At 36.7% G+C, this 26,295-nt stretch overlaps 2 protein-coding genes across 4 annotated transcripts in view; one reads left to right on the top strand and one right to left on the bottom strand.

Moving 5' to 3' along the window:
• The window catches only part of hwt (SH2 domain-containing adapter heavyweight), a 244,732-nt gene that overhangs the window by 87,353 nt on the left and 131,084 nt on the right, over positions 1–26,295 (bottom strand). Inside the window, exon 1 of one of the 3 annotated variants that reach the window (XM_076625336.1) lies at positions 10,103–10,130. The exons of the other annotated variants lie outside the window; for them this stretch is intronic. The gene's annotated coding sequence lies outside the window, so the exon portion shown is untranslated. Of the gene's footprint in view, positions 1–10,102; positions 10,131–26,295 lie in introns of those variants that run through there. 3 annotated transcript variants of the gene reach the window in all.
• On the top strand, positions 635–4,083 carry LOC117166435 (uncharacterized). The gene is made up of 4 exons (XM_076625358.1): positions 635–901; positions 2,305–2,527; positions 3,252–3,402; positions 3,801–4,083. The coding sequence occupies exons 1-4, from the start codon at positions 635–637 to the stop codon at positions 4,051–4,053; spliced, it is 894 nt and encodes a 297-aa protein (XP_076481473.1). The 3' UTR covers positions 4,054–4,083.

Below are 26,295 nucleotides of genomic sequence, written 5' to 3'. Positions count from 1 at the left end.
TATGTTTACTGTAAGTATGATCGACATTTCCAATAATTTTTATCATCGACAAAAATAATAATTCTTTTACAATTTATTTGTTGGACCCAAATGATCTTTCCATAATAACGTTACCAGATAAAATAGGAATTATTCAATGATAATGCACACAACCCGCTCCAGAGTCATAAAGTTTCAAATACATAGTACTATCAGCGAAATAAATAATAATTTGTTTCCAATTTATATTTTCGATTAAAATGTATTTTTATAAAGCATCGCTAAATAAAATATTAATATATTCGATCATATTCCATATATCCCATCACATCATCATCCTATGCAAACAACAAACGTACCACGCTCAGAATCGTCCATCATCTGCATTTATACTTCCTGTACCTATACGCACACACACTCGCCATTTCAATTGCATTCGCCGATTCCCCAGCGCCCAGTTTCCAGCAGTGAATTAAATTCCATCAGTGCAAACAGCTCGATTTCGCGCCGCAATTCTCAAGAAGTCACGCGGCCGAAACAGAGAGAAGACAAATCTGCTTTGCAGAGACACGTGTACATAAATAGGAGGGTCGGTAAACAGTTCGGTCACGGGTATTTAAGCACGAGCACGCGTTTACAGACTGCACGCCGATATATGTTTGTATGCGTTCGACGTCGACAAACCCCCCATGAGCAATACGTTGTAGATAACGAACTGAAATCCCGTCAGAATCCACGTTTACGGTTTCAATATACTCGAAACAGTTCGCGTGGAGACACAGCCGCGTGTGAATCCCTTCGAGCCGAATTGAAAATGTTCCACGCCCGTGATATACTTCCGATGATGATTTGCACGATGTGTTTGATATCCTATTGTGCGTCCTGCTCCCCGGATATTGGACAGCCGCTGGACTTGAGTCAGGTAGTGCTATGTTTGCATCGATTCGATGTTGATTTAAGTAGAAAATAATATGGTGATGAGACGTTGAAGTGAACAGTGTGATACAGAAGCCAGAGTGTTTTAGAATTGATATATCGTATAACTAAAAAAGAAGGTACAATGTGGAAAAATGGGTTGGAAGTGTGGAAGAAGACGTTTTTGTGCGAAGCTTTATTTTCAGACAAATTGATGTTAAAAATTCGTTGTGTTGATTGTACTTTTTTACAATTAGTCATTTTTGTTGCATTTATCTAATTTTACTAATGATAAGATAGAATTTACATCTACTTCGTTATTCATTCTTTAATATGTAATGTTAAAAGTTTAATGTTATCATCTGAAATAATAATGCAGACACCTTGTACCAACATGTAAAAGTATACGTGTTTGTCGATTTTCAATATCGATTTATTTGAAAATAAAGCTTATATCTGAAACTTGTATCTCATTGCTGTATATGAAAAAATATCACCCTCCATTTTCAACTTACTTTTCCATGTACCTTCGTTCATGTTCCATTACTAATTTAAGGATACCTTGTACAATGAAATTATAAAATTGATAAAGCATTAACAATTCTTTGATGCTAATTACTGCAAGACAAAAAATTCACGTTTTATTCCTTTTATTGTTACAATTGAAAATAAAAATCGCAAGCAGATTTGTAGTTTGCATAAATAAAACAATATCTAATATTGCAATCATACGAGATTTATCAAGATTTTATATTTTATTCTCATCAAGATCTGGCTATTATTTTCACTATACGTTCACAGGCTCTAGAAATCTCCATTTAACGGAAGTAAAGGAAATCTGCACCAACATATCACAAACTGCTAATTATTAAACATCTACGCGGTAAATATCAAAACCATAAACTTAGTGGTTTCTGCAATATCGATCGCATTGCATGATTACACGATCCTTCGATTATTTTAAGTAACATGTTTGCGAACGTACATATAAACGAAACAGACTCGTGTTCGCATAATCGTATGCATAAGACCCGTTCATTTGAAACTTGACAAATGATACCGAGTTACGTTTCGTATGATAACCATGAACATGACACATCTATGTCGACACCCGTAAATTCGGAAACGTTAATTCAACGGATCGTGAGCTTGCACTCACTGCAGCCGATATTTGTCAATATTGGATCATTACGCATAATCGTACGCATTAATTTTCAGACCTGTATGCATATTGCGTACGCATGAATCTAATTCGAATTAACGCACACTGTCGCGTAGCAAATGGATCCAAAATAAAATAAAACGTTTCTGTAAAAAAAATAGAAACACAGCCAAACGATAATTGTTGATAAACGAATTGTCAAGAAATTATAGGCTGAGAGAGAAAAAAATGTGGAATTTCTATGCTAGTTTGCAGGAGAATGGTATTTCGCTGCTGGCACGCCGGTAAATGTAAGCCTAAGTAGATGCGGACGATTCCTGGTCAGACAGACGTCGCCCAACACGTTTACGGTGAAATTCACTGCGCTCAGTTACAAGAACGATATTCCTACCGTTTTTAACATCGATGGAAATGTCAATGGGAATGATATCGTTGCAACCTGGCAGCTTCAGGGATCGAAAAAGAGATTAGGTAAATATTTTATTTAGTACTAGAATTACTAAGTATAAAATTTGTACGAATAGAATGGAAATGAAAAAATATTTGATGAAAGAAAAAAATAAAATCCTTCCAATCCTCAAAATACACCATTATGATTTTATAAAATTTCAATGAAAAATTATAAAATATTCGTAAAATTTCTATAACTTTTCATGCTAATCAGTCGTGACAATTCTAATGTTAAGCATTATCCGATGAAAGATAAAATAATCGATCTTGAATTCTCCAACTTTTTATAATTCTAATGATAAGCTTCCTCTTTGATGAAAAGCAAATAAATTGATTCTAAATTCTCCGACTTTAAAATGTTAAAGAACCCTGAAGTTTAAAATAACCGTACCTTGATCTTTCGCGAGCTTACTCAAAGTGTTCTATACTCGAGCAAACGAGTGGGATAAACTTTAAAGAAAATATTTTCCATAAAGACAGCCTAGACCTCTGCGAACCTTGACACGTGAATCGATAAAACTAATATTTTCAATGGCGTGTTATCGGAATGTCGTCACTAAACGAGTTGGTAGGTGTTCGATCTGTTAATAGCTTCATAACCCATAACACTAACCTGTTTGATCCTTTATATTCTTTTTTTTTTCGTTTTTGTCTCGGAGAATAAAGCAAATAACTTTCTGTTTATGGTTCGATAATCAGGCTGGCGTTAAATTTGTTAAAAATTTTCAAAATTTTCTATTCCCAGGGCCTTTTCGTCACGTAATAGCCTTCGTATCGTACGATACGGTTCTTGGGATGCTGGTCTGTTACGAGTCGACGCATCACCAGGGATACAAGTTTGTCATGATTTGGTCCCGGGAGAGAAGCCTGCCTTTGCCGATCTTGAAGGAGCTCAGGTCCAAAATGGGAGCATACATTAATCAAGGCAGAATTCGGATGGTAGATCACGGAGACTGTTAAACAAACCGTAAATTTGCACGCAACACTGCGTCTCAACATACTTAGTGCGTTGATAATTTAATTTTCTTACTAATCGACTGATATTTCGTGGAAGAGATTGAACTTTTTTCGCGTTGATAGCATTAAGAAGTCAATTGTAATGACATCCAAGGTCAACCAAAATTAACAAAAGACATTCGATCGTGCGTAAACCAATAGTGCAAATAATAGAATAATTCTGTATAATTTTTATGTACGAGATACTTGTTTATAAGAATCAAATCATATAGAATAGCAACTAATACAAATAAGAATAATAATTTTAGATTTGTAATTGTGCGATATAAATTTACAGACAGCACTCCCGGAGAATGAATGATTCAAGAAGGGTGACGCAGAATTTACTCGTTGAGCTCATGAAATATTCGGGTAACAACCAACTGAGCCAAGAGCATCAACACCTGCGGTCGGAATGGTATCTTGAAATACTTGGCTATACCATTGCGGCTGGAGTTTCAGCCATGACGCGAATCACCAATAAAACTGTCATAAACGATGTATTCCGTGGGGAAATAAGATACTGCGTTGAATATTTCGTAATCGAATAACGATATAGCGCACGTCATATAAATTCTAGAATATAAACAGATTAAATAAAAAAAAATTTTTAATTAGAGGAAAATAATATTCCGAATTTTTTATTATTAACAAATTCATGTAGAATTTTAGAGGTGATGTTTAAACAGAGGTTTAAATAGAGGTGTAATCTATGACTTTCTTATTCGAACAGTAACATCATTAGTGTTCAATAACAATATATAAATCGACGGTAAATAATCTTCTGTTGGAAGAAATTATTATTTAAATTATTCATATTAACCTCATTTATGTTTACATTTTCTCATATTTCTTATACATTCTGTAACGAATCACTCGTTTCCCCTGCTGCTTTAAACAAATATTTTAAGGGTGTTCCTTCAATTTACAAACATTCCATAAAAAGAAAAAACCTATTAATCGTCAAAAATTCACTCTAAAATAGTTAACAAAGTTTGTCGAACCCGTAAACGGAAGGAATAGACAAATAACATCGTGCAATTTACACGAACGATAGATCTACGTATTTGCACGGTAACTTTGAAATATACCGCCGTGTTACGTGCATTTTGGTCAGTCCGTTAATTGAACATGATTAGAACTATCGCTGGAACTACCGTTCGCTGTAGCTACGAAAATGGGCACGGAAACACGGTGTAAAATATCGAGTGCTTGGAATGCGCTAGTAAACTCGAAGATCGAGTATTTCGCTATGTTTAATGCTACAGCCTGCGAACAGCTCGAATTGTTCAACTATTTTCCAACTTTCCCTCTCTACCTCAGTCCCTGTTCACTTCTATTCCGCTTCTCTCTGTCCTTCTTTGATGCCATTTCAAAGCGACCTGCAGATTTTCAGCACAAAACCCGGCTATAAATCCCGCGTATCACAATGACCGTGTCTGTAATAAATATTGCAGGCCAAACACCTAATGGGGAACGCCATTTCGGCGCGGACTTCGATGATATTGTTTATGGAGACTACGTACGGGAACGCGATATAATGGAAATTCCGGCGTCCGACCGAGTATTTATGGGACACCGTCATGTGCTACCCATTGCCGTATAACGAGTCCCTACTGCTTTCTCATGGTATATAGGCCACGTGACCATCCCACAGGGACAACTACTGCACGCTCTTCTCTCTTCCCTTTCTGCTTTCTGTTTCTTCCTCTCTTGCTTTATACCGTTTTTTCCTGCCTTTTGATGTCACCCTTGGTTTCGTAAAATGATTATGAATGAGTGTGGCTTCGTCTGTTTGATGCGTGTTTCTGATAAACTAGCTTTGCATTTGCGTATTAGTATTTAGATTTAGATATTCTAAACACGTTCTGTATATTATAGACATGTGTAGCGTAATCAAGGGTTTTTAAAGTAAAGTCGAGTATAATATTCGAGGTAGATCCTATTTGATGAGTTATTACTAGTTTCATTACTATAGCTAAGCTGTGAACGTTTGTGCAAATAAGTACAGAATTGTTTCATTCTTTAAATATTACATTGAATATTTTTCATATTCTTGCGGAATATACGTATTCTGCGTACCCTTTCATATTTAAATTTCTCAAAAATATACAAATATCTTCTCCAGAGAATAGCAATATCTATGTATAAGGTTTCTTTTAAATTCAGGCAATATTTTGCTATTGCAACTTCCAAGAATTATTTGACGACTGATTCCTTTGGAGATTTATTTGGAGATTCGTGTAATTGTAAAACCAATTCAGAAAACCACACGGTATCGGAATATGAACAAACATATTCAGAAACGAAGTTCAACCAGTTTCAACTTTAATGGTCACCATATTAAACTCGACACGTTTCCTTAGACAAAACAACAGTTTCTTGCCCCGTTTGCAATTAAGTCGATTCTGAAGCTTGTATGTAAATTATTCGATGTGACGTCATTGAATCATGTACTATACTATTAATGGTATGTTACCCCATATGGTGTAGATAACCGCATTTATATACGCTATAGAGATATATGTATATATAGGCCACGTGACCGCACCACAGGGACACCCATTAAACCGACCCCACGGATCATGATGTCCCATGAACATCACTTGAGGGATTCCAGATTGTCTCGTTCACAAAAGAGACACAGGTGACGGCGATCAGGGTTTTTAAGGGGCGTTACTGTCCTTTAACTGTTTGGATATATTGTTAAATTATTCACCATTTCGATTAATTTTATCAATTAATTTTACACGAATCTCCAAATTAATCTCCAAAGGAATCAGTCGTCAAGTAATTCTTGGAAGTCGTAATAGCAAAATATTGCCTGAATTTAAAAGAAATCTTATACATGGATATTACTATTTGCTGGAAAAAATAGAAGATTGTATTGTTTTTGAGAAAAAGCATCGTTTAAATAAATTAGCAGACGTATCGTTTTTAATTTAAAACAACATCATTATTTTCGGAGAAAAATGCTTTTATAAGAACACAAAAGAAAGAAAATTATTCTTTTATAATTCTCCTAATTTTAATTACAAAACTTGATAACACGGAGTGTGTTATAATTTTATTGAAGCTTCACACGTTCACTTGCATATTTAACAGTGAAATAAACGACAAAGGATGACTAAACGTGTCGAGGTCAGGTCGAAACACACCAAAAACATTTTCCACTTGGTCGCAATGTTATTCCCAAGAGTCATAAACAGCGCAAAAGCTTTTTCGCGCACTTAAAAGAACTTCATTCACTTTGCTACCACTGTACAACATGACCGAGTACCTCGATTTAATAATAATATTTATCACTTCAGTTATTACTACAGAGAATACAAATTTAGCTTTTGTAATCTGTTCTTCGTTTTCTTCAATTAACTAATTAGCGCTTATTAGTTTTCATGAGAACTTATTAATTCGTATTAGTCCTGGCCTTAAAAATCATTGATAAAACTATGGCGATTCTAAGTAGATCTGGTATCGTCAAAAATAAACAAGATAATATAAACATTTCTCATTTTGAAGCGTTCGGAAATCTGACAATCTTTTGCTTGAAATATTTTTTGAAGAGAAAAAGAGAGAATAAAATTTGTCCATTTGGTTCAGACTTCGTTTGAGAAAAAATCAAACGTAAAAATTCTTCGAGCACAATGCGCTTGTTAACTAACTTCCAAGTGAACTGTGACAATCAACGGGTTATCGACTGCAATATCAAACTTGATATTTTCCAAACCGAAGCGTGAAATAAAGAAACGTCTAGAATACTTTTTAATTGATTCTACTACTCTCTGAGATATCTTTCTGAGCCATAGAACATTACAGAAAATTAATAAACGTATCTCAACGATACAAGTTAAATATCCACATTACAAATTTCCACCGATGTCATGTAAAATTGCTTTCACAAGATACACGATACGTACGGAACGATACAAAGGCATTTAATTATAAATCGTTTCTCGAATGTCAAAGGTAACCTACCTGAACGTGCCACAAATACTTGCGCTCCGTACACGAGATAAATTGGACTTCCTGTGAGGATATTGGGATATCGGATAATTAAATTTTACACGTTGTAACATAAAGCATGCCCGTGTCGTTTTCCTACGGATGCATCGAGTATTACGTAAAAGATATCGGCGTTCTTTTCAATGTAATTTTAATTACAGTTACATTACATTATCGTTCTTTCATCGACGACGTTCGACGACTATCCTGAATCGAAAACCCGTAGATTAAACGAATGAAAAGAATGTCTGGGCAGAGAAGGAGGTTACATTAATTTGCAAGAGAGCACCGAATTTTCTCGAGCATTCTTTCTTTCAAAGACAGCCACCCTCTTTAGCGTACGCCGATAATCTTGTCAAAGAAAGGAGACTCTCGAATACAACAGATTTATATCGTATACATGCTTCGTCTTATATGTGATACATAAGGTTATATGTACCATTTACCAGCCCTTCGAAGGGCTCCATGAGTCGGCGATGCTCGAATCTTGGAAGGCTTTCGCGGATTAGCGACCAATTGCCGTTTTCTCCTCTTATTTCCGAGAAAGGTCCAGATTAATTCTCCCCAAGCTTGCTTTGGAATTGGCGTAGATGATATTAAGTTATTTTTACTTTTCGTGTCTGGTTAAATAAAGATAGTGCGACGTACTGAAATCTTCTTTTATAGTGATAGTAATATAGTTGAGAAATTAGCATGATATTCACTAGAGATTAGTGGTTATGGCATTCAGTAGTCAGAAATATTAGTAGAATATTCAGTTGTTGATGCTGAAGTGTTGTTTCGAATTCGAGCAAGAAACCGCAATTTCCAACATTTAATTTGCTATTTTGTTTCCTTCTTGTTGCAATTAAAATATACATGTCTCGCATAGAAGCCAACACTAGTTACATTTTCGATTTATTTTTGCGTACAGAATGCTGGATCGTATCACCTATTTTGTAACACTCTGCATATGTATATGAACATGCTCCTATAAATCTTAGAGTCACAGACATCACAGAATGTCAGTAAATTCATTTTAACACATTGCGGAAGACACAAATTCACGCCTTACATACTTCGTGCGGTATCTTATAAAAATGTTAACTACTGTTAAATAAAGCAGTAAAAAAAAGCAATGGATGCTATAAACAAAATGTTATGAATTTGATTTTACATCGCATACTTAAAAACCGATATCAATATATTAGATATAATATTGATCGCTCGGAAAGTTCGTTCCGATTTTTAAGGAATTTAATAAAATAATAAATTTCGCTTAGTACCTCTGCTTCGGGGAAATTGTCTTCAAGCATATCACGCTAAAAAACGTTACTAAAAGTATTTACTTTAAATGTGTTTATTGATTTTTAACAACACATTACACTCGTTAAATGCTGCTCGGAAAGTTCCTTCCGATTTTTAACTCTCTGGTCGACATAAAAAATCATATTGAAAAGTTCTTCGCCGAAAAACCTGAGAGATTCTGCAACGATGGAATATTCAAATTGCGTGAAAGACGGTGAAGGATTGTAGAACAAAATGGCACCTATATAATTCGATAAATGTATATCGAATCGAAATGTAAATCGGATCGAACTTTCCGAGCGATCTTTTGAATCTTTTCAATCACTTAAAAAATACACGGGAATTCAGGCATATGTTTGTCGGAGCATACCATCCGCAATGTATTAACCGTATTTTCACATTAAAGATTTTCCTAATATGAGCTAACCAATTTCATCAAATTTAATTGAATTCTAAATCATACGCTCTCGTACTAAAATTAAAATATTGTTGGAAAATGGAGTCAGTCAATTTGTATTCTAAGCGAATATATTATTAATGGCATTAACCATAATACCTTAAATTAAATATTAAATAAAAACTAACAAACTCGTGCACTTGGATAATATCTTCTATAGGTCCAATTACTGTGTTCGCTCAATAAGATTCTACACGATGTTCAAGAACGATAGGGCCAATTTAGCTGGATTTTTTCGCTAAGTCTCTAAGCTTGTATGCCGAACATCATTAACGTCGTGATTTTAGGATTCTATTTTCACGATCGAAGGGTGATATAGAAGCGTGTACAGCGAAGATAAGGGTGTGCCCACCAATGACGAAATATCGTTTACTGCAGTTCTTTCCATCCCGTCCCTTGCCCGACTTCCCATGGGATTACAGTCCCCTAAGCTACATTTACATATACAGCCAGAGTGCTACTCCAACTACCAGTCGGTAAAAGGAAAGAATTCAATAAAAGACGGGCGCCGGCCAGTTGTTTCAAGCTTCTAAGCTCAACTGTCTAAGATCATGGAACTTGGACCAAGATCGTAGGGGAAACTTGAAAAGTGTCTCTGAACCGTAAGTTTCAATGAATAATAAACATTTACTTAATTATTCAGTTATTTATACGTTAGTGCTTATTAGATTAATACCATTAAATTAATTATTATTTGATTAGTAAAGTTGTAAAAAATACGAAAATAATGACTTGAAAAATATATTTTTAACAGAAAATTTGTTGGAAATTTGGGAATTTTATCTGTACGCGCGTACAGATAAAATTTTAATCACTAGTTACGTTAGACATAATACAATTTAAGTTCACAGTACCGTATTCGATGGCTTGGCCGGGTCTCTCTCCTACCACACTGTGAAAAGGTTAAGCGTGTTTTTATATTTTTGTTATACTTCCTCGTCTAATTACTGTAAACTTAAATTAAGTCATATAGAATTCAATGTAAAGTTCAGTCACTCTTTGTTAATCTACAAACATTCATTTCTAATCCTATACAATCACAAAAATTATTATGTAAAGAAGATTATGAATGTCTGTCATAACTGCCATGTTAGTAGAAACAGGAGCGACTAACAGGAAGAAACGTTCGTCGCGTTAGATCGAAGGCCGTTCATTTCACTAGCGACAGTTTTCTGATTAAAATTTCGTTCCCCTTCTCATTTTTCTCAAATAATGTACGGTTATCGACTGGTGGCCAGGCAGACGAACGAAGCGACACCAAAAGAAAACAATAAAAATCCATCGAGCGGGGCTCACAGATGATACGTCGATACCTCGAAACCGTATTAGGTTCTGTCAGAGACCAATTTTAGTTCGTCAGGATGGCCGGTTGATTTTAATTTGACTGTCAAAGCTTCACAGCTCGAACATCTTCCCTTCCGCTTGACAAACGAGAAAATGGAACAACTGTCTTATTGTAAGTGGGACGAAGAAATTGTAAAACTTGTTCGTTATGAAGCACACGAAATTTCAACGTGTGTAAACTTTAGTCGTGAATGTAGCACACGAAAACAATGGAAGAGTAACATTTATGTCACTTGACCTTATTCTTTTATCACAGCTGTGATTAGAATTTTACAAAACGATGTGGAAGGAAATGGTGCATTAAAAGCAATCACGAAATATAATCGATATATAAATGAATTATCAGTAAAGTTATACGATTAGATAAGAAGTAGTATTTTGCAAATTTGTATTTTTATGAATATATACATAAGGCATTGTTTTATATTCTAAATACTATAAAGAGTATTATACCTGTGGGTGTTGTATATTTTTCTTTTTTTCGTGCGTGTGTGTGTATAAAATTGTACCAAAAATCATTGAAATATCGTAAATAACGTAAATGAAACGAAAATTCAATCCTGAGGCTACCTATAGTATCAAAACATCGTATACACAGGCAAGCTTAAAAGCATCGAATCTTCGTTCAAGTTAAAAGCCATCGAAGGAATAATTTAAGCGAGTGAGGGATTATTCTTGGAAGGCACATCGTTGCTCTCCCAAATCTGTAGGATCATAACAAATGGCTGGAAGCACCCTAATGGAAATAAAGAAGAAGAAGGTGTCGGTGTCGGTGCCCAAGCAACGATTCGTGGTGAAAAAAGAGGAGAAAACAAGCAGGTACAAAAAGAAAGATCGAGAAACAGTGAATACAAGACAAAGGAGGAAAACGAAATAACAAATGAGAAAATAGGAAAAATAAAACTGAACCCGAAGAGGGAAAAAGGCGGAATAAGTAAACGAGGGATAGTGCGAAGAAAAATAGCGTTAAGGGGGTGCCAATGCGTATACTACAGTACTGCTACCGAAAACTTGCCCTAAATAAATATCCCTTACTTTTTTCCCTGATACATCTTATCTGTGACAAATGGCAGGTTTAGAGTGCACGTTAGAAGTTAATGAGAAACAATTTTGGTTCGCGTGTCGACGAATTACCGATTGCATTATATCGAAGATCATATGAGGAAAATATAGTGAGTTATATTTTTCATGTTTCACAGATGAATAGTTCTAAAATTGAATATGTCGTCAATCGATTTTATATTATCAATTTTTCTCCTTTTCGTTTAAACTCCTATAATCCTATAATCCAAAACTCCTATAATCATGAAAGTGAAAGAAATCGTGTAACTCAATTCCACAGAAGATTCGAATAAATCAGTTAAATTAGACGAAAACGCCATATAATTACATAGAATCACGTACAACAGTTCTGTAAACTGTATAGGAACACAATTAACAATCTGGTCACATCAAAATCGACCTTCGATTCTCCACGTATCTACGGTACATCCACTTTCGCTTAGATACGTTTTGTCACATTCAACAACCTGCCTACCAATCGTACGCCTACACCAGATAATCTTGACGTCTCGCGAACGCTTTCTAAACTACAACATATATACTGCAGCGACATATTTATGCACAATCCAGTGAAACAACTCCGAGCCACCGTATCACTCGAATAATCCACCAGCAGCTTATCGGCTCAACGTTAGCCTCCGCGTGTTTTAAAGCACCGAACGTTACCTGCCACCATCGTGTGTCTGTAGAAACGCAGACGTGAGTAAAGCGTTCGCTTAAGCTTAACTTATCAGTCGCGGCACGCAAGCATTCGTGACCGTGCCTCATGCAAATTCGTCCGTGTACAGCGACGCCCATCGGCAAAGAAAAAAGGAAGGGAAAAAGAAAAGAAAGACGAAAAATGGCCTATCGTTCGGATAAAGCTACCCTCGGAATCGAAACTTGCTCTTTTCTCTCCTTTGGGGGAGGGGGGGAGGGTAGGTATGGGGACGAGATCGCGCTAAGCCGCGAAATAAAATCCATCTCACGAGCGAGCTCGTGTTCTCTTAGGGGAACTCTTCAAACGGAAAAACGTAAGAAGATTCTATCTTCGAACGAGCGTCTTGAGATCTCGTTCTATGGACTGTAACGAACTGGACAAAGTACATTGATTCGCGTCTGAGCCGCTCGGATGTGAAACCTTCAGACGTTTTAGAATTCTCGAGACGCAGCGGATAAGCTATATCTTGGCGTGTTCGATTGCTTTGATTGGGATGTTGCAAGATTTTCGCGCGAAATCGGGTTTATTGATTTAATGTTATTTCTCGATTAGAGTTACTGATTGATACATCATCGTCTTTAGAATAGCGTTACGATGTTTTCGAATTGAGTCTCATGGTAATTTTTGTAATTCTTTATTAAGCAAAATTATTTTTAATTTGTATTTGTAGATGTTGAATTATGCATTTATCCGATCTTTTGAATTAGTATAGCGTAAAATATGCTCTTGCTAATGAAGCGTATATTTAAAGATAAAATTTAAAATTAAATAGAAGCATGTATTATTAAGCCTTACGTGACTCAACCCTTCGCGTCACGCGCACGTTTCACAAAAGATAGGAACAGCAAAAGAACCAAGGAGGAAATGACGTTGGATTATATATTGTATGTTCTTTGCTTTCAAGTATATTAAATATATTTAAATTAAATACAGATTGTATGTTTTTACTAAATATTCAACTTTTATTCAATGTAACTTTTAAATATATTAAATATATCACTTAATTCAATTCTTTACTTCTTTTCATTGATGCCAATAAAATAATGCCAATAATTGTTATTCATCTCTTGCTAAGTTTCCTCTCCACGTATTAATTAAACAATATTTTTTATTTCATCGACCCCACTCAGGATTAAAAGGGGTGATGTCAAAATGGGGAAAAATCGGCTTCTACGGAATGTATGCATCAAAGATAAAAGCTACTATCTGGTAGAAACTTCCACAGCATGAAATATAAAAAAGTGGTGAAATACTGACGACGGAACAAACATTTGGAAGAAAAACGAGTTATGCGAATGATCTCGTTGCCAAGAGATCACTGGGTAAATCTAAACGACATCAGGATACAAATTGAAAGCATTTTATGCCTTCTGTTGAGTGACTGTAACGAATGCCGCGTCTTTCCGAACATTCTCTTCCTGGCCAGCTGGACAGCTCGAATTGGCCGATTTTTCAGAAAGTCTATTTACCTTCTATCCGTAACTTCGATCGGTCGTGCTCGACCCTCGGTGATCCCATCCGTACGACAGGAAGGGTGGAATTTAATAAAAATGTCCACGATAAACGGATAAAATCGAAAACCTATGAAAATAACAAAGCAATCCCTCTTTACCTTCTTTCGAAAAAACGAAACAATGTCTCCTTATCTTTTTTAAAAAGAACAAAATTGTAAGTCTTAGTCTAATTTATTGATATCATAAGATCTTTTTGTATGTTTTGATTAGCCATAAAAACTCTTTTATTCGGTTGAGCAATAATTTTTCTTAATATTAAAAAATGAAATTCTGTTGCACTTATAAAATATTAATACTTTATTGTTTCAATGAAAATATTTGTCGAGTTAATTATTTCACTTTTCCCACTGTTAACGTCGCGCAAGGCATGTTAAGAGTGGAACTAAAAGAACTTGGTTGAAAATCGCTTAAAACATCGACGTTAACCATTCCGGAATTTCCGCAATCCACTAATCCAGCCTCATACGCCGTAAAGCCGAGTATTAAAAATATTTCATGTGCCGTATTTTAACCCGGCCGGAAGAACAGGCTTTTGCACGTATACCGCGGTATAAAACCAGCCCGCACTTTTCCCTCTCTTTTCTCTCTTTTGCGTTGCACAACATGTAAACAGGAATATAAACCGTAAAAAGTAATAAAATTATTCAAAGTTCCTTCGAGTGTTCAACACGATACAAATCTTTATACGAGATTTGATGATTCTATTTGCTTTTAAATTAATACTGGGAATTATTTATTCACTGATTTTATTAACGATATAAAGCTATAAGCTGATTCCCGAATATCGATATAACAATATAATAATAAGATACGATAGTGTAGTGACAAGCAACTAAAATAAAATTCTAAAAATATTCGTATATCTTATAGATTTTAATATCTTTCAAATGAAACTTCTAAATTACACGGGTTTAAAATAATTCATAAATTATATTTTCAGATTTACTAAAAATGTGTTTTTGATCATCGAACCGAATTTATTGCGTGCCATAACTCAGCGTGCTTGAGAGAACGCGATCACTCGAAGACATTTTTAATTCGCACTGCCGCTGGCGTGCCTTTTGTTCCAGTATTTAGTTCCGGCCAGTTTGTGAGCATCCGTGGAACGGCGAACCCCTCGTGCATTCAGCCCCTAAACCACCCTTGAATCGTCCGTGAGCCAGACACCGTCCATGTGGCCGCACACTATTCTACTGGGTATATCAAAAATCAGTCGAATCGTTACTCGTATTTTCAATCCAACATTTTCGATCTTTTAAAACTTTCACGCGATTTCAAGTAAATTGTTTTTCGTTACGATCGGAAAATTTCGACGAAAAAATCTCTCAAAGTATTCTTTCATCAAAACCGAAAATAATTTAATTTTTTTTGGAGGGGGGGGGGAGTAATTGCTAAATTTTTCGCACGAATTAAAGGAACATTTGAAGACATTCGAGTAAAAAAATTTTATCGTTAAATTTTCAAACTGTCTAGAATAGAATTTCTTGTCGAGAAATATCAAAATACCATATTATGTGATTCATATTCCGTGAGCATTCGAGCCGCGTGACAAACTGGTTTAAGACGCTCCCTGCATGTGTTTGCACAGACAAGGACAGAAAACAAAATCACAGAAGCACGTACGCGGTTAGCCGGATTAAAGATTAAGGGATTCGAGGAAAACGAGAAAACTAAGAAAAATCGTGTTAATGGTATTAAGCAGAATCCTCGCGAATGTCTATTATCGTTGGACTTCGTTTTTATTTCTAATCTTCTGAATCAGAAACTGGGTAATCAAGGGAAATAGCCAATTATGATAAAAAAAAAATACGCATATTTAAAAAAGAAGCCAAAATATCGATAATCTTTAAACTTGTAATTTCTTACATTAGCCTAATTAGAATATAAATGTTACACTTTGTTAAACACAAATCTCACAGTCTTCAATCTTAAGATGATACTTACAGAAAAAAAGGTAAACGTACAAAATTTATAATCAAACATACATATCATAGTAATCCTCCTCGAAAGAAAAATGCTCTTTCCATCCTGACGTCACGTTCTACCCACCACGAACGTAATCATCCTCTCACAGCATCCTTCCTAAAAACACGATGGTTTCATGACATCAATACCAGTCAACGAATCCAGCGTTCGAGACACGTCTGTCTCCGTCGAAACAATCGTGGCCACGTCTGTTCCGCGAAAAGAACAAAAAACCATGACCTAGGATGCGGCCGCCAGACTGGCTAGCCATTGAAGCGACGGTGGTGGAAGAGGATGGAGGGAGCGAAAAAAAGAGGTAAAAACGCTAAGAAACCGGAGAAGCGGGAGAACAATCGACACGACGACGTCGTCTACACGGCGCGAGCACGAAAGGGGTGAGAGACAAAATCCCCGAGAGCATATCCCGACGGGGATAAAACCACGCGACGTTGGGACATAATTGGCCGTAGAATTAGCAAAGGGGTTTCGTTGTTCCCTGTCTTGTGTGCGGTGGACCACCGAGAGGACCTGACTGAAAGTCAGACCTTGTCGTTTCGTGGGCGACATCCACGCACAGCCCTGAGAAGCACGGAAATTTCGAAAACGAGGAGAATAGAAATGGACACGCAACCACCCTTTCGCTTCTCTAAATGGTTTAGCAAATTACGCCAAGCCTGAGATTGGATTTGACTTTGGTGGCTTTGCAGACGAGATCGACCACTAACCTGTTCACGTGCTGAACGAAGGACATTGGCCAAAAGGAGGGAAAAAGGAAAAGAGTTTTGGACTTTCGAGCTTAGCCAATTTGCCAAAATGTCCTGTTCTTTCCCTAACTGCCGACTAGGTAGAGGGAAACAAGAGCGGTGATCGAAAGTCACGAGTTGTGAGCGACGTGAGGATGAAGGGTTCGTTTGGTCGCACCTTTCTCGCTGGTATTTAATTAAATGTCTGTATCGTTTTTTTTCTGCTTGGTTTAGGCAGTCACGGTAATTATTGTACCTACATGTTGATTATATAACTTGCTTACACAGAATGAGACGTATCATTTTATAGTCATTACATATCCTTATTCTCCCTTTTTGTAGACATTGCTTGTTGTAGAGTATTTTTATATCATGTAATGAAGATAATAAATATTAATTTTGCGCAGGAACTATTTTTGTTTTAATACAATGCATACATTTCGACCGATGTGCGTGTGAAAAATAAGATATGATGTTTTAACAGAATATTAAGCTTTTGAAAGTATTAAAAAAAATTACATTTGTACGTAGTAACCTATATTTTTTAAAGACACGATGAAGTACTTTGTGTCGACAGTCTTGCGTGAAATAATTCTACAAAAAGGAAGTATATAAAAACTAAGAAATTATAAAAATCCTAAAAATCGTGAAATATATAAAAATGCATAAAAGTTGCAATCAAAGAGACAGACGTTCTACTAAACTCGTGGGATTCATGACAGATCGGTTTACCATCCACGAGATGCGATACAGGGAGAATGGTTTCGCTGCAAATATCCTTAAATTGCGTGCAAATATCTCCTGTATCGGATCTTCAGGTGGATTTTCGTACAAGGGTGGTTATCCACGGGGGGTAAAACGAAATAGAAACGGTGAAAATATCGAAGGGTCCCGACTACTCTGATAGCTTTCGATTTCTCGCGTGTAAACATCATTCCCTGCTGAGCCTTCTCGTTTTGCGTTATCATATATAAAAGCTATATATCTTGGAGGTTGTTAATAATCAAACTGTGGTTCATAACGATAAATATTTAAGTATCATATAGACAGAGACTTTTCCAAACTCTATATTGTAAAAATCGATTTATCTCCTTTAATAATTTCATTTTTTCGCAATTTTTATTTCGCAAGTTTCATATCATTTGTAGGAAATTCTTTACAATGTTCAATACATAAACCAAATCTCCCTCCAAATTTTAATTTCTCTTTTCATAAAAATGTGAATTAGTATACATGTTTGTAATGAATTCATCAGATAAAAATGTAAAGGAATATTTTGTTGCAGAATTGCTAGATAGAAATCCAAAGTGACTACTGACGTTTTAATATTATACGTGACATACAAATAGACCAAACTGAACGTACGAATTAAACCCGAATGCATCAACGTTACTCTTTTATCTCTACTATCAAAAACTGTTTCGCACTGTTTGTATGTGACCTGTAACGTAACCCTTCATTCTCTCGCGTCAGACAATAGGTAACCGAAACAAAAAACGGATGCTCGATCAAACGAAAGCGCACGTAAATACGTGGATTTATCATATGAAGACCGTATCTCACGACTGTGCCTCCGAAACGATACGAGAAAGTCTCTCGTTGAAATAAACAATCGCGCAATGATTCACGAGTCGGATTTTTCGAACAAAAGATTCGACAAAGACGAACCCTTTCGTTCGCCAAATACCCCCGACCGACCGAATAAACACAACGCCACACAGACGAAATAAAATAAGAAGAGAAACTAAATAAAAGATTCCGGTTGTTCTACGCTCCGACGACTACCAGATACGCTTCCTTCGTTATTGGGTCCGTGAGAATAGAAGAAAATGTTTTTACGAGAGTCACGAAAATCTCATAAAAAGCGACGCGAACAAACCGCACGATAATTATTACCAAGCTGCAGGCAGCTTAATGAAATAACTTGGTAACCTCGCTGTGTACCGTACTGCGGCGTATCGAGCCGAAGCCGAGTCTCTGTCATCGCTCTCTCTGTTTGACCAAACACAGGAATCGACTCCCACCTCCCAGTGCCACCCTAAACCGCGTTCCACGATACCGAGAGGGTGCCTCTTCCATACAGACGACAGGAGGACCGCTAATGAATCCACCCCCTCCCCACGCCTCGCCAAACCTTCTCTACCCGTGTTTCCAAGCACACAAAGCAAATTTCGAAACGTAACTTTGATAAAAATGCAAAAATTCACCGATGGATCCAGTTTTATTAGCCTGTTTTCATAATATGCATGAATATGTAGGATAAAAATGGAAATCGACGCTCTGTTTGATTTGGACCACGTACGCTACTGATACGGGGTCAGTTTGCGTGTAATTTCATGTAATAACGGGCATGGGTGAAGTACACAGTTGTTACTGCCAGAGTAATGGACCATAGGTATGTAATATGTAACTAGCAGAGTTACGTCGGTTCTGTTTCAATGAATAACAAGGTACACTATTGCTAATTGAAAGTTTTGTTGTTTAGTCACTCTTCTATTGCTTCGTTGCCGTAGCCATTGCCCTGAATGAGATATTGCAGACTGGGAATAGAAACTACGACGATTCAGACTGATTCAAATGCACGATATCGTCGATTATTTAAATATTTTTTCTAAGTATTAATCTGTTAAATTTTTACGAAGCGATAGTTCAGCGAAGATATTGCCTATTCGTTGTTTACTCTTAGTAGTATTAGGTTGTCCGAAAAGTTTCTTTCGTTTTATGAGGAAATAGACGCACAACGTTTCTTGTTTTATATTATTTTGTCGAATTACGCACGATCCATTTTGTTTTGTTGAGATAAACACCGTGACATTTCACAGACTTGGTTTCACGTTTGTACGATGGTGCACTGTTGTAAAAAACACATTTGCGAAAGAAAACTTTTCGGACAACCTAATATGTCTGTCATTAAGGAGTTCCTTAAGTTTAAGGAAATCATCAAGATTTTTGTCGATGCATTTGAGCTTCCGTTTAAATTTTACATTACAGTGTTTCTCAAAAAATTAGCAATTAGATTCTATATACTTGCACATTTTATTTTCATAGTATCAAACTTTTGTGGCCATACGAAAGTACTATTAAATAATATCAACTTTAATATAATTATATTTGGACCTAATTAATTATTATGCAAATGATATAATCAAAACAGCATGCCAGTATTTTTTCTAGCCACTATAGCTATCAAAGACCATGTTTGCGCTTTTGACCCTCCAAAGGATACCACCGACAACACGTCTGTACCGTAACTCTTCCACTGCAGCACCCTTTGCTGCTATCTTAGTCTTCCTTTTCGTATTCATGGAAACTCCCCGCAACACGTATCCCCGTAGTTAAGCAAGACTAAGTCTTTCCCGAAAGGACAGGTCGACACCGTCGTCGACGCTTTTTCAGCGTTTTTTCCTTTTTTCCTTTTTTTTTTTTTTTCTCTAGGCAAAGCAAACAACGGTAAGGACGAGGGACGCGCGAGAACGCAAACGTTCTGTTCGCTGGCGGTTGTCAGGTGTCTGCGGAGGACCACGACCGCCCCGTTACTGCACGACCACAGATTCCCGACGGTCGTCACCCTCCCGCTGGCATCTCTCTCTATGCACCCTTCGCAGTCCGCTCCAAACGGCAATCATTTGCATATCTGGCGATCGAACGTATGCGCGTTCCGCGAAGGGCGACCAAATTCTATTATCGAATCCTGGTATGCGTTCTGGACAGGGGATGGCCGGACCAATTTGAGAAAAAAAAGGAATAAGAAAAATAGGAATGCCGAGGATGAAAGGCGTTCCCGGCGCGTATGGGACCATTACGACCGAAGAATTTGCCTGGAGGTCGCAGAGGTTGCTATGGTTTGAATAGGGTGTACTTGTTTCTCGGCTAAGCGGAATGCTTTTTGAAGGGGCAGTTTATTGTTTTAGGTTTCTGATGCTTGAACGTGAAAGGTGGGGATGTTTTTGGTACGTATTTGGTATTTAGGTCGCACGAAATGGTCACAGGGAGAAACTTTGAATTTTTTGTAATATTCAGACAGACTGTTGCGGGTGCGGTATTAGATCGTCTAAGAATTATGAGATGTTTTGTATTTTGTAACTCCATGAAGAGTCTTAATGTTGTTGAACGTCAATATACTAAGAAATTTTTGAAGTGGTTGAATGGCATTCTAGATTTCTGTTTTGGTGGTTAGACATAATGCCAAACATCGACTACATGCATATTGATATTGTATATGTAGTGATAATAACTGCAATAATGCTATATATATATATATATATATATATATATATATATATATATATATATATATATATATATATATATATATTTACATTGAATGCGTATTGATGATAACTATCCATTGATGCTTATCTATAAAAAATGATTAAAATATGCGAAAGGAAAATCATAGACGATCATAAACGAACACAGGTAAATGAAGTTCCTAATTTTAGAAGATTAAAAGTATGTAACGTATTGGCAGAGCGACTTTTCGACATAAAGAAACAATAAAAATGCGTATCACCCGCGCGATGAGAAAGCAAATGACTTACAAAGATGAATCTCAGATTCTGAATACCAGATAGGGAAGTGAGCCAGTTTCAAAGGACCCGTAATTGCATTCAAATATTACCCCCGACTTCTAAGTAACAAGTTACCCGCTGTCTAACGTAATTAAAACTTTCTCCTCTTCTCACGAAGATCCTGACCGCCTCACGAAGTGCGATCTACTACGCCGCATAATTAAAAATAAATTATCTCGTAACAAATGGTGCCAAAAAAATATTATAACTTTATGGGATGGCAGAAATTGAAGTGAAAAATGTATGAAAAACTTAACTTCGATAAATCAACTTTTCTGATCTAACAACTCCCATGATATTGGTTTTTCACGGCATTAATCAATGTTTATACAAATTATTCTTTACTATAATATCAATCTAAAACCTTCAGTACCGCAGACAATTAATCTCAGAAACGCTGAAATATTGAACGAAACATCGAAATCTGATTTGGAAAAAATTCATGCAGAGAACTTGTGATTCGTCGTGTGCATTCAGAACTTAGTATGAACTTTGCCCGTTCCTACCAACACAGACCAGCGGTATTTAGACTACGAGAGAAGAAGGAGAAACTGTTCACCAACTGTCGAAATCCGTTCAAGTTTCCACAAAAGGCCAGGAACTATGCGTCTGGAAACGCATCTACGCACACACGTCACCATAGTGTTGGCGACACGGGGATAAAACTTCCTTCCGGCAGAATGTCGTTCGAGGACTACAAAAATATGCTTTCCATTTCGTCGTCGAAACGTTTGACGGAAATGCACGCAGGGGACCCTCGGGTAAACAAAAGCGGACCGAATTTGCGTATCTCTGTTTCCCAGCTCGAGTTGCAATGGGAAACAAAAGAAAATGTAGGGGCGGGGGAAATTGCGGGGAAAATTTTAAAGATAATAACCGTAGTTTCTTCTGGAATTTGAAGTTTTAGAAGAGAGAGCGTAGGATATAAATAAATAAATAGAAAAGTAAGAGTTACTCATCTGTAAATGTGGAAAAACAATAGGGAGGTCGTATTATGAATCTTCGGTACTTTTAATTTTGGCTATTAAACATTCTATTTAATGATGAATATTTAAAAATATACCGCGCGAAGAAATTCAAAGAAAAGCTCGTCTGATGTTCGACTTACTGATAAGATTCAAAATAGTTCTTGAATATCAAGTATTTGATGCCGAAATATAAATCTTCAACAGGGAAGCTAATTCCATCAACTACCTATATTAGTTTCTGAAAACTACAAAAAATTTATTTTCCCCCTAATAATCGCAACAAGTTTATTTTACAATAATAATAACGTATTTATTTATCATAAAGAAATTTTCTTCCCTGACCCTCTGCCACGATATTTCCCAGTCCTATAAATCACGTCACTCGATGTAATCACACTTTAACTGCAAAATCCAAACTAAACACGAGACTCGTAAGACCTAGACTCTATAACCAGCAGCAACAAAAAAGAAAAAAGGACACCAAAGCTCAGACCATTTCACTCGCGTATCACAACCTATTCACTCGCCTTTACATTCCTATCTCCATCCGTTCAAAAAGAATTGTTATCATTTCGCGAATTAAATAGACCACTCTCTACCTTAATCTCCCGTTCGATCAAAAGCAGGATTCCACGATGGTCGCGTTATCCGTGCAGATAAGCTAGCGAGAATCGTGAAACTAGCAAGAACGCCGAGTTTGCAAGAAGCGAGTAGTATACTGGGCTGCGGAATTAAACGCGACCTCGAAGTGCGCCGCGGTATTCATCCAATCCTGGAAAAGTCCTATGGGGTCCTTTGTTTCTCAGCAGAAAAGGATCGAAACGAGGATGCCGCCGACCCCTGCAGCCCTCCTCGTCGCAGACGTGGTGCTTACTTTCGCTCCTAGGATTGCTGCAGCCAGGCCCTAATGAGGAAATACACTTTCGCTACGACGTGACAAAAGGGCCGGCACGCATAGTGTCAGCAACGTCAGCAGCGAGTCAGGTTCATTCCTCAAATGAGAATTCCCATCCCCCTGCGAGCTCGTACTCGCGAAAAGACCTCGGTTCGAGCACGCACACGTGAAAGGGAACTTGAACCCCGATACCGGATTCGAGAATTCGTTTCGGGATTCCCCTTGAAAACAACGCTATCATTTATTTGGGGTGTAGCCCGACTCTTTCTATATGGCACGATTCTTCGTGTATTTGTCGTTTTTTTATCATTCGATTCAAAACTGAAATGTTTTTCTTTTCTTTTTTTTCTTTTTTGACGGAGTGAAAAATGATTTGGCAATTCTGAGAGTAGATGAATGGTAATTGTTTTAGTATTAGTTTGGTTTAATAATGGGATTAGTGCGGTTTAATAATGGGTGCAGATAAGTGGAGAAATATTTGTTGCTGTTTTCCTTCTTTGTAGATATAGTTCACCATAGTTATAACTTTCTCTTGTAGGTAATTATAATTATTCCAAAAGGATTTTTTCGTTCCACGTATACGTACACTTAATTGATTCCTCTTATGCGCGTAATGCATTGTCTAATTTTGAGATTAAATTGCCCCGGGAATGCCAGATACAGTATAAATGATTCGCATAAAATAAGACTTAATAAAAGTAATAAAAGATAATAAAAATTTTTCTTCCGAATTTGCTACAAATATTTACAACTTTATATGTGTAGTACTATGTGTTCAGAATAATTTTGCTAATACAGAATGTATATTTCTTTTGAAATTAAAATGAAAGAATTTAGCATTTTTTTAAAGCAGCTTAGCCATGGAAGTACACACGCTGTTTAAATCAAGTAATTTCATCTGCATATCATATTTTAGATCCCATTATTCTAATAAAAAAAATATTTTTCTAATTTCATGCTCGAGTATTTTTCTTTCTGTATCATTAAAAGGAAACATTTCCACAGAAGCTTCTCGTTTACATTAACAACAGGAAACAACCTGTCCCCTTTGTTCTCGTATGAAATTAAATATGGCATCCAAACAGTCCACTCTTTCATGTATAGTTCGTACGTAACAATCCAATAACAGTAAGGTTTTATAATATTATTACGCTATACCATCGTATCGTAACAGTGAAAAACAGCTCGGCATTTGCACTTCTATGGTACGCCGTGTGCCTTAAAGTTCTCTCGCGATGGAACGCGACGTTACTCGAGTCGACCGTCTAGAAAGCTTCTTTTTATCATTAGTATGAAGCCTCGACTCAGAGACTCGAACGATGAAACGTAAGTGGCTTTCCTTCCTGGAAATGTAAACGGCTTCTTATAAATGGCTGAGCAAAATCTCTCGGACCGGTATACAATTTGCTTTTCTAAGAAATTAGTTCTCACAAGAGAAGAGAAAATGGAGAACGAGGAACAAGAAATGAAAAAATTTCTATCTAACACAACAAATCATCCTCATCTCCTTCGAATCAATCGTTAATCGTATTTCATCTTCTCCTCCAATTCTATTCAATAGTTCTATATTGATATATTACCAAGACCTGCATTGTATAATTACCATGGTCCCTTGAAAACACACGAGAAAAAATTCTGATCTGCGTCGAGTCTAAACCTGAGGCTATTCACCCTCAAAAATTATGACGATTCGTACGAAGGATTTGTGATTATTTCAATTTAAAAGCATACTTGGGAGCATCGTCAAAGAACCCACAACGAAGGGAGTCTCTTTTCTTTCGTCCTCCTCCTTCGTGCGAACTGCATAAAGGCAGACATCGCACGAAAACGGTAGATAGGCATTACGAAATAAAGAAAAGGGAAGGCGAGGAGAAAGACATAATGTAAATTGGGAGGGTGACGGACGAAAGGGTCTCGTAAGACAGGCTTCTCTTCTTGCTTTCCTCTTTTTCTACCCTCTGGATGTCTTCGCAGCAGCCAAGCTGTTCTCTCATCTCTCGCGACCTCCGGCTCTCTGCTTTCTGCGTGAATGAAAGTCCTGGCCGAAATGAATCGTCCTCCGCGAATGTCCTTTCTTCAGGCAACACGGATTCCTCTTTTTCTCGGTCTCACGTTTTTTTTCAACGACCATTGTGTCTCGTCTGACCAGACAACAGCCTGCTGTTCTTCCGATATTATACGCGTGACGGATGTATCCGCTTATTTATTAGAGTTCTATCCACATTCTTCAAGTTCTCCACTTGCGAAAATTAAATGGAAACGTCGAGGAATGAAAATGGTCGATGGTCGTACCAGTCTGATAAATTGTCCTTTGTAATTGTCATTTGTTTAAATTGTTTGTCTTGGGTCTCTTGTTTAATCGTTATTATCTATTAGAATGAATTATTCATGACTCGAATATAGGTATAGGTGGAAGGTTGAAACATGAGATAGCTCGAAAAATTCAGAAGTTAAAAAGGATTTAACTAATACGAATTCTTTCGAAAAGCTTCAAACAGCTTTTACAAACTTCTAGAATATTTCATTTCTTGTCCACGTCTTTGGAACGAGTTTCGTAATGATCACAGTAAATGACCAATGAATCCAATGAATCATGGACCAAAATAGCTTTCTGAAATTTTAATGCCAGAGAGCTTGACATTGATGTTTATCTCATATTAGCTGGTCCCAAAAGTTTCTTTCGTTTTATAAGCAAATGATAGGTGTACAACATTTTTTATATTATTCTGTTTTATTGGAACAGAATGGATCGTACCTAATTCGATGAAATAATATAAAACAAAAAATGTTGTGCATCTATTATTTCCTTACAAAATGAAAGAAACTTTTAGGACAACTTAATATAATTTCATCAATATTCTCTACCTTTTGCTTTGTGGAGTTCATCGATTTGACAAATAAGCAGCTTAAATAATAACGAAACTTTTATTTGTAGAGGTATATCGCAAAAAGTATCGTTCCAATTAAACTTGTATCATAACTCGTTCTATCATCTCAACATATCAAAGAAGACAGCAAACCCGAAATAACCTCCTTCGTTTCTGTTCGCGTTACAAGACGATATTATGTCAGAGAGTTCTTCTTTCTTTTTTATCTTTTACGGACATACCATCGCAGAGAGAGGAGAAACGTGCGTTATGATGATCGTTCAACGGAACGTTCGACACGATTTCATCGTCTCTTCACGGCTCGAGGATCCAGGGAGGTTTTCTTGAGCAAACGTGAAGTGGATCTTGGACACGACATGTGGCCATATAAGGAGTCCTCGTCCACGAAACTCTTTCT

The sequence above is a fragment of the Bombus vancouverensis genome, chromosome 2 (assembly GCF_051014615.1).
Source record: "Bombus vancouverensis nearcticus chromosome 2, iyBomVanc1_principal, whole genome shotgun sequence".
NCBI classification, from domain to species: domain Eukaryota; kingdom Metazoa; phylum Arthropoda; class Insecta; order Hymenoptera; family Apidae; genus Bombus; species Bombus vancouverensis.
The sequence above is the reverse complement of the archived record's forward strand: the minus strand, read 5'-3'. Positions and strand labels throughout refer to the sequence as shown.